The sequence below is a fragment of the Lissotriton vulgaris genome, chromosome 2_1, assembly GCF_964263255.1.
Source record: "Lissotriton vulgaris chromosome 2_1, aLisVul1.2, whole genome shotgun sequence".
Classification (NCBI taxonomy): Eukaryota; Metazoa; Chordata; class Amphibia; order Caudata; family Salamandridae; genus Lissotriton; species Lissotriton vulgaris.
The window spans coordinates 61570646-61587954 of NC_141687.1; the positions used below are offsets into that span (position 1 = coordinate 61570646).

The 17309-nt window shown below is 44.0% G+C and overlaps 1 protein-coding gene across 2 annotated transcripts in view; it reads right to left on the reverse strand.

The window, feature by feature from the left end:
- Positions 1–17309, reverse strand: part of CATIP (ciliogenesis associated TTC17 interacting protein) — a 252242-nt gene that overhangs the window by 45771 nt on the left and 189162 nt on the right. For both annotated transcript variants that reach the window (XM_086954466.1, XM_086954465.1), the window contains one exon: positions 16134–16220. In XM_086954466.1, coding sequence (XP_086810592.1) covers positions 16134–16220 — 87 coding nt within the window. The remainder of the gene's footprint in view (positions 1–16133; positions 16221–17309) is intronic.

Sequence of the window (17309 nt, forward strand, 5' to 3'; positions counted from 1 at the left end):
CAAATGTGTCTTCAGTCACATGCTTATGGCATCTGTTACAGAGACCGCTCCAAGACAACTGTTTTTCAAGCAAAATATGTACTGACACCCAGAACTATTTTACGGAAAACAGATGGTCAGTCACAACACTAGCTATGCTTTGGGAAGCTTTTAAAGTGGTGCTAAGAGGTCACTGCCTGTATAGGCAATCTGGGGTATTTAAGAGATTATAGCAGTATATGGAGACCTTAGAAAGGGAGATTAAAGAGACAGAGCAGCAATTACAAGAAGAGAGGGTGGCCAATGCATGGAAGAGATCGAACACAAAATCACAGAATGTAATGAACTTGGCGAATAGGAGGTCAATTAGCTAGGCAAGTATGCTTAAAGCCATAGTCATAAAAATACTTTAGAAGGCTATTCCTAACCATAAAGTGCATTTGATAAATGTTAAAATGTACTGCTTTTTACTATATAAAATTTCACTTTAAAAAAGTTACAAAAGATATTTGGTGAGTCGTTACCCTTAATTACATTTCATTGAATTAAAGTTTGCATTCTTGCCTTATAAAAAATCACTCATTCCCAATTTAATAACTAATTCACTACAGTTCATTAGAATTGATAAAAAACAATCCTTTCCACGGATTAAGTCCCTCAGTTATTTAGCTTGTAGTTAAAAAAAAAAGTTACTGTAGTAGGTCAACTTTTCGGAGGAGGTCGCTTATCACTGAGAAGAATGTTAGCCCACAGCATACCAATTTGATGAATGCACCTCCCATCCAGCTGATAACGGCTTGCCTACAGTTACGGATGTTTATTTCTTGGAAGACTGGTTTAAGAAGTGTCTTCCTCAGGTCCATGACTGTTGGACATGTGCACATCAAGTGACTTATTGATTCTGTTCTGTTGCCGCATAAACAGCAGTTTGGGTCTTTCTTCGGGCCCTACTATGTTGGAAGCATATCTTTTGAATCATGAGATCCTAAGTGAAACAGTGTAAAACTCCTATTTGTGGCTGGATGAAAATACACTGAGACGTATCCTTGTGGCCAAAGGTTGGTGTAAGAATTTATCATAGTCCAAGCATGTCGCTGTTTAACCAGGATGATTTTATTTCTAAAAGTGACAGTTGCTTTGCTGTGAGATTGCTTAGCCTTGTGAATACTGCTCTGTCCATCTTGCTGTCCCATGCTTCTTGGCTTCCTAATTCAAATAACGTTTTCCCCAAATGAGTGCTCCATGAATTAGATTGCTTTTGCTCCATCTGCGCCTTAATCTCAATCCAACATTGGTTGTTGAGTGAGCCACACTCTGAGGTGTGAAGTGTCCAGCACAGTTTTACCAAGGTGTTAATTGTTTGGAATTTTTGATTTTGAAGTCAAAATTCCAGGCACACCTGTGCTGGAGAGGCTGCTTTAGGGAGAAAGAACACTGTTTTATATTCCTTAATTTGTGACTCGTTCAGGATGTCCATTTCCTTACCATACCTTATTTACAAGCTGCAAGTCAGGGAGGGTAGAAGCTGTGCTGCCATTACTGTCAACAAATGGCTATGTGAAGGGCAACTCAATTTACTTTTAGGAGTTTGAAAGCAAATATTAATGATTGAACTTTTGCTTTCATTGAAATAGTTCGGTTGGTTAACATTTGACTCCCCATGTTTATTCCCAAATACTTATATGGGCAGGCCGACTCGACCTGTTCACCTTTCACGTACCATTCATACGTTCTGAACTGAGTATCCACTAGGCGTACCACTTTGGTTTTCCTCAGGTTAGGCTCCAACCCTTGCAACTCAATGTAGCTTGCCAAGGCATTGATCACTCTTTGCAGGCCGATCAGCTTCGGCTCAGAACTATGTCATATGCATATTTCAGACAGTTGAGGGACTCATTTGCCAATTAGGGTGGGTGGCTCTCTACTTTTGTCAAATAGCTATTTTTGTCGGCCAAGTACAAATTCAATAAACTCAGTGCCAGCGTGCAACCTTGTTGCAGGCCGATATTGATATTAATTTTGGCAGTCACTCCACTGCCGTCACCAAGTTTAACCTGCACCCACATTTAGCTGGATAACACAATTATTGCATTAAGCAATTTTTATGGTATAGTCCCATTGCTTTCAGTTTCGTCCAGAGATGATCTTGTGGTACTCTATTGAATGCCGATTTTAAATCCATGCAGCAGGCGAACAACCAGGTTTCCCTCTTATTGATGTTTCCGTTAACATTGCCATGACTATAAGGTTTGTTGTTGTCCCAAAACCTGGCCTAAATCCTGTTTGGGTTTGTGGAATCACACGTTTCTCCTCCTCCCACGCTGGAAATGTGATAAGATACAGGAGGCGCATAATTTTGCTTACACATCAATCAGGGCTATCAGCCTGTAATTTTCCAGCAAGGATTGTCTTCCGTTTCTATATATTAGGTGGAAGATGCTGCCTTTCCACGAATTAGGTATCATGTTCTGATGATAAATGTGATTAAAAAGAGGTGTTAAATTCCCTGCCCAGTAAACCTGTAGCTTGGTTAAATAATGCATTAGGGAGACCATTTGGGCCGGCTGCTCCCTCAGTCGTTGTTTTTTTATAATTCCTTCTATGAGTTTTCTATCAGTTAATACTGTTGGTCCGTGAATGGTTGAGTCAGGCATTTCCCTTGCTGCTTCCTCACCACCCTGAGTTTGGATGCTTGGTTTTACAACCCAGTTCGTTCCTTCTAGTGTTTCCACAGTTGGCCCTTCGGTGTGCTGATTTTTATTTTGTTCGAACTTCAAATTTCCCGGGACGAAGTATTTTAGCCCCTTCATCCAAGAGGATTATCTTCCTATTTTGGGTAGTAGTATACATTTAGCTCAAGTATGCTTTCCAGGTATCTTCCCTTATTCCTGCTTTTTGTGCAGAGCCTGGCCTTTTGTTAGGCCATTGATTGTACCCCAGAACTCCTTCCTATTTGGTGATTAACTGGCCTAGAGTAATTTATCCCAAAACAATAGGGGAAGTGCAGAGGTATTGATAGAATCACCCTCCAAACTGATATACATAAACAAAAAGATTCTATCAATGTGTGGACATATATTTTATTTGTTGGTTTTACAGTGATGAAATATAGTGAAAATACTCTCTCTTAGGGTGGTAAAGATGAGAGCGCTATGTGCTTTTTAAAATACCCCTCACACACTAAAAAAATCCAGTAGTGTCATGCTTCATCATTGGGGTCTTCCCGTCCCTCTACGGGGCGGGGCGTGCTACGACCTGACCGACTACGCGGGAGCACTGAAGTGGTGACAGGACTATGTGATGGTGCAAGGTGGGTGGTGTCAGTGAACGTGTAGGGACCTAACAATGTGTGTGAGTACAAAAATTAAAAATCCTCTGGCTAGTAGAAAAAAACAATTTATTCACTTCTCTAGCTGGGGACGTTAAGAAGGGGGTTTTGGGGTTGAGCCGATCGCTACAACCTGGTCTACATGTTTCGTAGGCAGTCCCCTACTGCCTACTCATCAGGACCTTCTACTGGTCCCTACTAAAATAAGCTCAGTTGCTAAGTGTTGTCAGCCTGTCTTCCTAAAAACTAACAGTAAAAATCCACTGTTAGTTTATGCTTCAGGGCATGAGCTGGCCCCAGGGAAGCAAAAATTAACAAAAATAGTGACCTAAATGTGGTCTCTGTAAAGAAAAGGGAAAAAAGGGGAAACACAGATATTTACATTTGTAGCTGTGGATTTTGCGCTTTCATTATTCTTTACGCCGCAATTTCATTCATCATATCCATTCACCCATTACACAAAGAATAACTTTAGACTTTATGGACAGAGTGATGGTTCAATCTGCCATCCCCTAGCTGTCCGTAAATAATGCCGAACAGTGGAGGAAAAACACACAGATGTTCATAGTAGTAAATGTGGTTTGTCACTGCGCTTTCATGGTTGTCTGCGCCGCAATTCTTTTTGTCAAATTTCATTTGCCCATTGCCTAAAGCCCTAATGCAAGACTTTATGGACAGAGTGATGGTTCAATCTGCCATCCCCTGCCTGTCCGAGAAAATCCCCGAACTTTGTCGTGCCCTTTGTAATTGGGGCTGTTTCAATCTCCACACACACACACTCTCGCGACTCAATACATGCAGCGACATCTCACAGGGTTAAAAAAGAGGAGCCCGATCTCTCATACTAGTCTTATGGTTTTAGTTACTGATTCAATAAAAGTCCCCATCAATCGGGACGCACCCCTATATTTGAATGATTAACCATAGGTACTGTTGTGGCAAGCGCGTGGTGCCCCATGAGCTGACAATCGGTAGGAATTCCCGCGGCGCTCTGCAAGAAAGAGAGCCACGCCCTTAGCGTTTTTGAACACTCTGTGCGAAGAGTAAGAAACATATCTCAAAACCCACTTGTTTAGAGACCTGGGGTGAAAGTCTGTTACTTACATTGTCCGCATAGTCCCTAAATCTTACTTCTACCAGTGTTGCCGCTCTGCTGAATGCTCGCGTGTGGGGAGCGGTAAATCATTTAAGCTTCACTGCGCGCTGCTGACGGGTCTACCAAAAGACTAGCGCGCTAACTCAAAATGGCCGCCCGTAATGGGACGCGGGAGGGCATTTTTAGCGGAAGTCTTCCTTCTATTTCCATTGATACTCGGATTTTGCCTGCACAATGCAAATGTTAATGCAATATAGATAGGTTGGATCGCTATTAACACATTATGGCAGGGGAGGTTTTACAACAATTAATTGATGCAGAGGCCATAGTAGTGTGATCAGGTCGATTGTAGAGGACCTAGATTGAAAGCTATGTGCGCTTAGCCAAAATGCGGGAAACATGTATAATGAGTGGATTGACTTGGGCTTTGAATATTTACGCAGGTTACTGCCCAGAGTTGGAGAAAAACACGATTGGGTATACAGATTAAACAGCCAAAATCGCTGTGGGATATGCTATGAAAGACATAATTATTATGTGGTGTAAGACTTGACCCCTGTGCTAAGGTTGGGAACAGTAGTCATACCACAATTGCGCTGTGTTCCAAAGGGGTTGGTCTCCACATGCCAGTGGTGTTGGTGATTTTATGGGACCTTTGGTATCATCTTGGCCATGGTTAGGGGTGGTGCCTCAGAGAGTGGGGGTTCAGGGGTACGGGGGTTCTATAACTGACCCCACGGAATTTCATCGTTCAACCCATTTTTGTTGGACTGGACACGAAAAACCCATCTCTGTTCCTTTTCAATATGTCCCAGAGTGTCAGGGACATATTGGTACATACCAGACCCAAGGCCAACAGGGTGAACAACATTGGTAATCCAAACTTTGTACAAGGGCACTACCCTTGTGGCGGATGCAAGGTATGCTGTTTGACCAGGAAAAGCAAGAAATTGACCTTCAACAACGGGACAACATGGGAACAAAGAACATTCAGCAACTGTAATAGTTCCAATGTTGTGTATCTCATCACATGTCCCTGCAAACTCGAATACATTGGCATGACGAGCAGGGCAGTGAAATTAAGAATAGGTGAACACAAAAGCACAATCAAGTGCAAAAAGTCCAGCACCAAATTAACAAACCACTTCCTGGAAAGTGGTCACAAACCTGAGGACATACTGTGGACTGTAATTGAACAGATCGACAACGAAAGACATCTCCTTGAAAAGGAACAGAGATGGGTTTTTCGTGTCCAGTCCAACAAAAATGGGTTGAACGATGAAATTCCGTGGGGTCAGTTATAGAACCCCCGTACCCCTGAACCCCCACTCTCTGAGGCACCACCCCTAACCATGGCCAAGATGATACCAAAGGTCCCATAAAATCACCAACACCACTGGCATGTGGAGACCAACCCCTTTGGAACACAGCGCAATTGTGGTATGACTACTGTGCCCAACCTTAGCACAGGGGTCAAGTCTTACACCACATAATAATTATGTCTTTCATAGCATATCCCACAGCGATTTTGGCTGTTTAATCTGTATACCCAATCGTGTTTTTCTCCAACTCTGGGCAGTAACCTGCGTAAATATTCAAAGCCCAAGTCAATCCACTCATTATACATGTTTCCCGCATTTTGGCTAAGCGCACATAGCTTTCAATCTAGGTCCTCTACAATCGACCTGATCACACTACTATGGCCTCTGCATCAATTAATTGTTGTAAAACCTCCCCTGCCATAATTTGTTAATAGCGATCCAACCTATCTATATTGCATTAACATTTGCATTGTGCAGGCAAAATCCGAGTATCAATGGAAATAGAAGGAAGACTTCCGCTAAATATGCCCTCCCGCGTCCCATTACGGGCGGCCATTTTGAGTTAGCGCGCTAGTCTTTTGGTAGACCCGTCAGCAGCGCGCAGTGAAGCTTAAATGATTTACCGCTCCCCACACGCGAGCATTCAGCAGAGCGGCAACACTGGTAGAAGTAAGATTTAGGGACTATGCGGACAATGTAAGTAACAGACTTTCACCCCAGGTCTCTAAACAAGTGGGTTTTGAGATATGTTTCTTACTCTTCGCACAGAGTGTTCAAAAACGCTAAGGGCGTGGCTCTCTTTCTTGCAGAGCGCCGCGGGAATTCCTACCGATTGTCAGCTCATGGGGCACCACGCGCTTGCCACAACAGTACGTATGGTTAACCATTCAAATATAGGGGTGCGTCCCGATTGATGGGGACTTTTATTGAATCAGTAACTAAAACCATAAGACTAGTATGAGAGATCGGGCTCCTCTTTTTTAACCCTGTGAGATGTCGCTGCATGTATTGAGTCGCGAGAGTGTGTGTGTGTGGAGATTGAAACAGCCCCAATTACAAAGGGCACGACAAAGTTCGGGGATTTTCTCGGACAGGCAGGGGATGGCAGATTGAACCATCACTCTGTCCATAAAGTCTTGCATTAGGGCTTTAGGCAATGGGCAAATGGAATTTGACAAAAAGAATTGCGGCGCAGACAACCATGAAAGCGCAGTGACAAACCACATTTACTACTATGAACATCTGTGTGTTTTTCCTCCACTGTTCGGCATTATTTACGGACAGCTAGGGGATGGCAGATTGAACCATCACTCTGTCCATAAAGTCTAAAGTTATTCTTTGTGTAATGGGTGAATGGATATGATGAGTGAAATTGCGGCGTAAAGAATAATGAAAGCGCAAAATCCACAGCTACAAATGTAAATATCTGTGTTTCCCCTTTTTTCCCTTTTCTTTACAGAGACCACATTTAGGTCACTATTTTTGTTAATTTTTGCTTCCCTGGGGCCAGCTCATGCCCTGAAGCATAAACTAACAGTGGATTTTTACTGTTAGTTTTTAGGAAGACAGGGTGACAACACTTAGCAACTGAGCTTATTTTAGTAGGGACCAGTAGAAGGTCCTGATGAGTAGGCAGTAGGGGACTGCCTACGAAACATGTAGACCAGGTTGTAGCGATCGGCTCAACCCCAAAACCCCCTTCTTAACGTCCCCAGCTAGAGAAGTGAATAAATTGTTTTTTTCTACTAGCCAGAGGATTTTTAATTTTTGTACTCACACACATTGTTAGGTCCCTACACGTTCACTGACACCACCCACCTTGCACCATCACATAGTCCTGTCACCACTTCAGTGCTCCCCCGTAGTCGGTCAGGTCGTAGCACGCCCCGCCCCGTAGAGGGACGGGAAGACCCCAATGATGAAGCATGACACTACTGGATTTTTTTAGTGTGTGAGGGGTATTTTAAAAAGCACATAGCGCTCTCATCTTTACCACCCTAAGAGAGAGTATTTTCACTATATTTCATCACTGTAAAACCAACAAATAAAATATATGTCCACACATTGATAGAATCTTTTTACTAGAGTAATTTATTCCAGAGTTCCTTAGTATACCTCTTTTTGCCTCTCTGCAATCTTTCTTGTATTTTTTTCTCCTGACAACAATTTTGGATTTGTCTGTTATTTTGACCTTTCTTGCTATTGCAGCCAGTCTTCTTACCTCCCTAGCTATTTTCCTTTTATCTTCATGCAATTCTCTGTTATACCAGGGTTCGCACCTTCTGCTCCACCCCCCGGGCTTTCTGTCCAACAAATTTCCTCTATAATACGGGTTTTATGGAAATCTAGTTAGTAAGGCCATCCTTAGAAATGCCCATGCATGCACGGTCTGTTCCTCACTCAAGTTCCCCGCCTTATTTACATGCTTATAGACCACGTCCATTATTTGATCTGGGTCGGTTCCGTGCCATTTTAGTTTTTTTAGTTGTAACGTTCTGGTCTTTCTGCAAGATCATTTGTTTTGCTTGTCAGCTGCAGCTTGAGATTGATTCTCAGAACGTGTAGGAAGTGGTCATTTTCAGGAGTGGGGTAAATTTCAAAGGAATTTACCATAGGGATTACCTCTTCACTGGCAAAAGTATAGTCTATGGTTGTGTCAGGGGGTTCCTTGCTCGGCCCAGACTGAGATGCCTGATTCTCCTTCTTCCCTACAGGCGGACTACTACGGGCACTTTAAGGACGGCCTGTGCTATCTAGATGACCGCCTCGCTTCTGGACCACCTGACTTTGTAGGCCTATCCGGTGCGTCCTCGCATCATTTGAGGGTGGATCCGGAAGACGCCTCGTCTCGGTTGGCAGACTCGTGGGAAGCTGCAGTTCTACACCAGGAGAAGAACGCGAGCCAGAACGGAGAAGCCGAGACCAAGACGTCGGAAACAGGAGTCGGGACCAAGGCGACGGAGGACTTCGCGGGAGTCGACACAGCGGGTGGAAAAGGCGCCAGCTCGGAACCGGACGAGGACCCGAGACCATCAAAGGAAACGCCAGGAGGCCAACGATACCGCGTATCGCCCAGCCACGCCAAGGAGGACGCGAAGCTTACCCAGGTGCGTGCTTGTTTGGGTTCGCTGTTTCGGGTTAAAAAGGGCGGGACCGAGTAGAGAGACGGGAGGGGAGGTCTGGCACCGCAGCTATCGAGTACTTGTTCACGGGAGGTCAGGCACCGTTGTCCCGAGCACTATTCACGGTATCCGCAATTGCTGGTGGTGGTTCTGACTATCCCCCTCACTCCCCTTTCCCTTTCTTCAGTTATAACCGTGGCCAGTGTCTAAAAGCCATATCGTTTTCTTTGTGTTTCCCTACATGGCATGGTAACCTCGGACCTTCACCCAAGACCTGAAGCTGAGGACTCCAAGGAGGGACCCTGGACCTTTATTGTGTTGTCTGAGAAACCGAACATTGTGTTGTACCCCAATAAAAGTAGTTACAAACGCCCATCTTCAGTGTTGGCTCCTTCCATTCTTGTGACCCAAAGGTGACAGGTTGATTGGCTCTTTCCACTTAAAAATGTAATTGCTGCCTTGGTTTTTCCATTTAAGATTGTTAAACCTTGACCTTCCAGCTGTTTTTGTAGTTTAACTGCTTCAAGCGCACCTTGGATCTTCCTGGTGTTAAACGTACTCCTGACGTAGTTGATGTTAAAATCCCCTGAGCTGATCATTTGACCATGCTGATACAAGCTTTGCACTAGTTTTATCAGGTTTACGAGATTTGCTGATCTTTCTTTCTTTCTTTTTTTGTGCTGGAAATATGCATTTATAATTGATTACCTGCACAAACCAAGTTAGGGTGCTAATTTTGCTTTCAAGTTTCAGGACTTGCAGCCAGATCTATCCCTAGTCAAGTTCTTCAGTGGTCCAAATATACTTTGAGCAGATCTATATACACATACCCCACCCCCTTGGATAGCTAAAGTCGGAGATTTTAAGCATATGGTGCTCCTCTAAACCTACTATTGGTCTTGCTGTATAGCTTCAGGTTTCTTGTAGTAATAGTAAGTCAAAGTTTTGAAGGAAGGTCATGATCTCATTATCTATGCACATTTCTCCAAATCCATAAACAAATATTGATGAGCTCTTTAGTTTTGATGTAATTTGGGCCTCAGGTGAATCAATTTCCTTTTGCTGTAGTGCTATGTCAGGTCCGCCGAGATTCTAGGGCCAATTTGAACCCACATCCAGTCCTACTTATCTTCTGTCGTTGGCTTGGATCATATCTGGCTTTTACCTGTCTTTCGTCGAGCTTTGCATTGAGCTTGTCCATAATTCAGGTGAGAAACTTCTTGCTTCCCGAAGAAATGATATTAAGCCTTTTTCTGTAGCCTTTGAAGATTTTGGCGACGCTATTTTTTGTAACAGGGGGTAGGGGAATTTAAGAGACTTTTGGTATAGTATGGTTATTCCACAGATTTCAAAAGAATTGCTGAATGTGTAGATTAGATCGACTATTTTGCTGGAAATCCAGGAAATCCAGGTAGTTAGTGTTGCTTCTTCCTGGTGCTTATTTTCCTTTTGCTGACATTCTACAGCAAGAAGGTCAGCTGGTGTTATTTCACATAATTCTGGAATCTCACTGAACAATCTTAGCAGATTTCCTCTATTTAGGATGTCCTGTCTCCTTTGAGTTGAATATTCGGGCAGGAATAAAAAATGTGTTCAGCAATCCTTTAAACTTTTTGGTGGTTCCTCTTGGTTAATGGATTTTAAGTGCTTGGTGTTGTGTACGGGGGTTTGTCTGTTCAGGCATGCTTTGTGTTGTAGGACATGTTCTTTATTTGAGGTATTAACCGTTTTGGTTGCTGTATCATAGAGCACATTTCCTGCATTCGGCCTGATTCTTTGCAGTGAGAGTTCAGCACTAGGAATTCCTTTAATTTTTAGCTTACATGTACGGACTTGTCCATTAGTAGTTACAAATATTGGATTACATTTGCCAGAATTTTGCTTGGTCAGATTTCTTTGCTGACATGTTTTTGATGATACTTTTACTTTATCTTGAGAAATTGCAGGGGATAATATTGGAGCAGGAATCTTCTTCTGAATCTTTTTTTTGGTATTTTTGTTTCACTCTTTGTGTTGATGATTCCGTCATTTTTTCTTGTTGTTGTGAAATGATTTTTTTCTGTTGGTGAGGTACCTTTTTTGTCTCGCCTGTATCTTACCCTTACTTAATCCGGCTGGGTGCTCTGTTCTGTTTGGTTTAATGTACACCTTTTTTGTGGCGATTTGTTTAACCTAAATGAAAGAACTGAGGCTACTGACTCTGAGCCATTCTTGCCATCTATTGATACGTTTATGCATGTGTTTTCTATTCTTGTCTTGCACTGTTGTGCAAAAATTGGATAGATTTGTTTGGTGCCAGGTTCCATTTCTTTAGAATACTTGAGCCTGGCCCTCCTTGCCCGCTTTCGTTGCCTTTTTGTTAGCTTACCGAAGGATGGGCTGGAAGTGGGCGGTGTTGAACGAGCGCCCTGGATTTTACCTGTGAGTTTGACCTCTTCTATTTCAACTATGTTTGGCTCGCTTTCCATCCCATATGTGGCCTTAACAGTTCTGGACCTAAACTATTCATATTTATTGAGGCTATTGAGTCTCTAAGAGTGGTTCTTGCTGTGTGTAATATTCATGTGACAATATCAGGAAGGGAGGCCAATTTATCGATTATTTGTCCACATATGCAGAGATTTAAGGAGCTATTTGCCAAAGAGACGCTAGTGTGTGCTTTTGTGATTTGTGATATAAGTGATTGCGAGTTGATCCTCACTATGTGTGCTGCCATTAAATTCATTACAGAGGCCCTTTCCGAGCACACATTGAAGTAATAAAAATTTCAATAATGATCTTGAGTTCACAAGTGAAATCTTAGTCCACTTTTAATCCATAGACATGAGTTCAGCGTCAAGGTTCAATCCATGTTCTTATTACAGCCAGTAAACCATATGATACAATCCACGTGATAATTGTAGGTTTCTTCAACAATACATCTTGATACAGCCAACACGTGTTTCGTCGTATAATATTATATACCTCAACTTCTTCAGGGTTGCGACGATATTGGAGTCGTGGTTGTAAACTGTCCGTCAATAAGGTCCTGATCTATCTATCTTAGAACGTACATACGATCTATAATCTGCAGCCAATTCGTAATTGGGCCACGGAGTAGTTCCACTTGTACAAAAGGTCGAAAGTGTAAAACACTGCGACAGTGTAAAAAGAGGAATGGTAGCATGTAGAGCCTGGAAAGTATTCCAAGGCAGGGTTTACGCCTTTGGAAAAACAGAAGCCTCAATAACAGGATCAGGGTAACAGGATGTGCCCCAAATCATGCATGATGACGGTCAATTGCGATATGAAGCTGCAGAAGTACTAGCGGTGCTCTACACCTATTATAGCGAATTTTATGTCTCTAAATGTGCAAGCATCCCTGCACAAGTACACAGTTACTTTGAAAACACACCTCTTGCATGGCTGAGTGCGGTTCAATGTAGATTCTTAGCTCACCCATTCACGACTGTTCAATGTGAATGCTTAGCTCACCAAGCACGACTGGCGGGATGAAAGACGTCATCGGGGAGCTGCCCAATGGCAAAGCCCTCGGATCTCACGCCTCATGGGCCAAAATATACAAAACTTACATAAACCTATTAGCACCGCCACTTCAGGAGCTTTATGCAGAGGCGATGGGGACTGGACACCTGCCACCAACTGTGCGTGAGGCCATAACATCAACACTTCTCAAACCCTCCAAACCTGCAGACCAATGATACAAGTTGTATAGACCTCTATCACTTATAAATTGTGATGTTAAAATTCTAGCTAAGACCATCACAAACAGAGTGTTCCGCTGTTCCACATACTTGCCCTGTCTGACAAGTCAGCTTTGTCCCAGGGAGATTCACCACGTATAACCTCTGGACCATGTTCGTGGCCCTATACCAAATTGACCCCAACACTCATTCCACATCAATCCTATTGGAAGCTACAAAAACGTTTGATCTTTTTGAGTAGAGCTATCTAATGGCCACAACCTCAACATAATCTCCTACGCCGACGACACCAAGCTGATCCTCTCCCTGACCAACGACCCCGCCGCCGCCAGAGCCAACCTGCACGAAGGGATGAAAGAGGTAGCCGAGTGGATGACGACCAGCCGCCTGAAACTGAATTCGGACAAGACGGAGGTCCTCATCCTGGGCTCCTCACCCTCCGCCTGGGACGACTCCTGGTGGCCTCCCGCCCTGGGCACCGCACCCAAACCGACAGACCATGCACGCAACCTGGGCTTCATCCTGGACTCCTCCCTCTCCATGACCAGGCAAGTCAACAACATCTCCTCAGCGTGCTTCAACATCCTTCGCATGCTACGGAAGATCTTCTGGTGGATCCCCACCGAGACCAGGAAGACCGTCACCCAGGCCCTCGTCACCAGCCGACTGGACTACGGCAACGCCCTCTACGCCGGTACCACCGCCAAGCTCCAGAAGAGACTCCAGCGGATCCAGAACGCCTCAGCCAGACTCATCCTCGACATCCCACAAACCAGCCACATCTCCGGACATCTGAGAGACCTTCACTGGCTCCCCGTCAACAAAAGAACCACCTTCCGCCTCCTCACCCACGCACACAAAGCCCTACACGACCAAGGCCCGAGCTACCTCAACAGCCGAGTCAACTTCTACGCTCCCAAACGCCACCTCCGATCAGCCAACCACGCCCTCGCCGACGTCCCCCGCATCCGAAGAGCGACTACAGGAGGAAGGTCCTTCTCCTACCTGGCCGCCAAGACCTGGAACTCCCTCCCGACCGACCTGCGCCGGACCCAAGACCACCTCTCCTTCAGGAAGAAGCTGAAGACCTGGCTGTTCGAGCAGTAGCGGCCCCCCCCCCCCCCCCCCAGCGCCTTGAGACCCTACGGGTATGTAGCGCGCTCTATAAATGTCATTGATTGATTGATTGACCCTAGACCTCATGGGAATACCATTCCCCCTCCACCCTGTTTTTAGGCAAGGTCAAACTGCTTTACACGCGTCAGGCGGCTATGCTATACATGAATGAAGGGTCTCACCACTGCTTACTATAGTTAAGGGCTAGGCAGGGCTGCCCCCCACACTATTTGTGCTTGTTTTGGAGCCCTTAGCGGCTAGGATTTGACAGCATTATGAGCAGCACGCTTTGAGGTTTGGGGGCAGGCCCCTACTAATGGATGCAGATGACATAAACCTATATATCAGGGACCTGCCGAACGAACCTTAGTCCTGCCTTATGCAAGTTTACAAAATTCAGGGGACTAGCTGGACTGACCATTAATTAGTATAAATCAGCTATTATCCTTTGAACATGTCAAATGTCTTGATTTCACTCTGAATACCCTCTGGAGTGGTACAACTCTGATTAAGATTCTTGGAATATGGATAAGCCTGAAAATGTAGGAAATCCAATCCTGAACTTTGGTAGGGCAATTACCCTATTGAAAGACCAAATCAACAGATGGCCGAAGCTCCTGCTGACTATAGCTGGTCGGGTCAGCCTAAAAAAATGAAGATCTTCCAGAAAAGTATCTATTACTTTGTAAATGATCCTTTTCTAGCTTAAAGTTAGTTTTTTCAAATCACTAACCTCCCTTTTCAGATTCACCTAGGCAAAAAAAAAATGTAGAATAGCGTGGGGCACCCTGACACAGCCCTATCATAGAGGTGGATTCACCATTCTTAATATGGAGCAATACATCCTTTGCGCCCTAGCCCAATATGTGCACGTTTGGTTTCAAAGCACTCGACTCACGTTGCCATAGAAAGAGACATTGCAGACCACATCCCTCTTACAACCGTACTAGGGTTGCGATAAAACACTGCGAGCACTGAAATAAGCATGGTGGCAAGCAGGACAAATGCGTGGGAAGGGTTGATGAGAAGAGCATGCATCAAGCTATTAAGTACTCTGCATGCCCCCTTGTAGGCACATCGGCTGTTTCCCATGACACATGAACAGAAAGTGAAACCGCAACTTCAGAGACTTCACATCACAATTTGGGACGAATAATGCAGGATACATGTATCACAATAGAGGACCTTCGGACATGCTCAGTGGTCACTCCCCTACCTACTCCCCTCTACTTCAGGCTAAAATCGACAAGTACAATGCTGACACCAAATTACAGGAGCCCATCAGGTTCAGGCTTTAGCCGACTGCTCTGGGTAATGTGACCCCCCCATAAAACATATTACAACGCTATACTAGGCAAAGCAAGCCAATGTCTGCAAAAGGGGGATGGGAGACAGACTAAGGTATCCCTCTAACGGATGAAGTCTGGGAATACTACTGAGCATCAACAGGAGAGCGCCTACCTAGCAGTCAACTGTGATTAATCCACTACCATTACATTAGCAGGGTATATAATATAGCAGCAATTTTGCACAAGTTGGACCTTAGAGACAACTCTAGATGTGCTCACTGGGAAGGGAGGGGAGGGTTCCAGCTTTTTTATGCTTAGCTTGGAACTATTTGCAGGTCCTTACATTTCAGGGCAGAGTGTTTGAGATTATCCAACAAATTACAAATGACAGAGGTTCCTCTGCAGATTTCTCCATTGGTTTGATTTCTGGGTCTGGTGCAGAAGATCCCCCATTTTAATAGTAAATGTACCTCCCTCGCTGTACTGCTAGCCAAGCGACTGGTGGCAAAGCATTGGGGATAGGGCCAAGGATCAAACAATGATTGTCGGAGATTACATACTGCAATGGTCAATTTTAACTGTACAAAGAAATGACCCTCGAGCCGGCCAGGTCTGGAGATACATGGGCCCCGTACCGCTATTACCTGATGAGTTTTGCTGAATCAGCCGAAGTACGGAAGTACTGTTTGGAAACCCATGACCAGTGATGTTAAATTGCTATGCATTTAATAATAATAAGGTGTACATGGGGGGCCATAGTCTGCAATTTATTAATGATGGGATCAGAATTGTGGCAGGGTCTATTTTGTTGTATTGCTCTACTTTTTCAAACTCAATGAAAAACAAATTGGAAAAAAAAAGATTTGTCCAAAGGCAGCAAAAATCTCATGGGCCTGGAGTCATGTGCTCTCTCTGGCTCACAAAGATTAGCCTTGACTAAGATGTGTGAGTAAAGCCCTGAACAGATGCGAACCCTGTGTAGGTTTAAGACCACAGAGTTAAGGCAATGCATCTCCAACCCAACATCGTGCAGTCTTTACACTAAAGACAGAGTTACATTCAGAGCTCTTCTCTGAGTTACCTCCACCTAAAGCCCTGTGGGTCTAGTTTACAGAGCTCCCCTCAATTCCACACGATGAAAGGATAGGCAGGAGAAGGCCCGCTCCATAGTTCCTACCTGCCCTTCTGTGATGACTTTGTCTAGGACCAGTCTGTCCCCTTTCTTCACAAGGTGTGTTTTCGTATCCAGAGTATTGCCTTTTATCTGCAAATGAGAACAGAAAGTGTATGATCAGCTAATTTATTGAATAAATGTCCTCACTATAAATAGAAAAGCATGATTGTAGAAGTAGCACTCAAATAAGTGGTTGCATTGCTGACTTTTAACAATCTTGGCGAATATAACTCCACTGAATTAACAATACAGATCAGTATAGAAGACAATCATTCACAGCAAACACGTGTTTCACCCACTGGTACGTCCAGGCTTTCTCAAGGCTTTCTCACATCTTCGGAAATAAGCCAGAAGATGCGGTCAGTTTCAGCATCTTTCTGCACTCCTAGACTGTGTCCTTCATGAAGCACTTCTAAGCACTATATCTAAGGAAATGTTTGCTGTTCAAAAGACGTATTTTGATAGTACAGGGAACCAGAACGCCAAATATCCAAACATACCATGAACAGTTAATTTTTGGGCTCCGGAGCCATGACCACAATAACACCAATGTACCTTTCTTATCGCTACGCCTGTCACGTCAGCACCAACAACGACTTGTCTGTGGCTCTTGAGCAGTGCTGTGCAGTTTTTTCATCAAGGCATGTTTTACAAAGCTCCCGATTTCACCCTGCACACAGGTGCACTTTTCCAGTTTACCTTCATCCAGAGGAAGATTTTTCTGAATTGTTACATCATCTTACCCACAAAGGAAGATACATTTCACTAGGATTAAACCCAGTCCAGCTAGAAAATGTTTGCAGAATTTTTCCTTGTAGGTTTATGGAACGTTTCCATGCACCAAGGCATTGGACAGGGATATAAACCTGTTTTCTGTAAATGGTATTCATTTTGTTAGTGGTAAATAAAGATTATCTCAATGATTAAACAAGGATATCTCAAACATAAATTGTCACAAAAATTAAAATTTTCACCTAGAAAAAAAAGGGTGCCAAGATATAAAAACTGCAAACTTTACCATGGAACTAAATGAACGGTGTGAAAAATAAACTTTGCTGGTCCCAGAAGCCAAATACATAAAGAATATAATCAGTCTCTGTGCCCCTGCCAAGGACAATCAAGATACGTAGATTCAGTGTCTACATTTCCTGGTCACTCACTGTCCAGAGCCTCTTACAA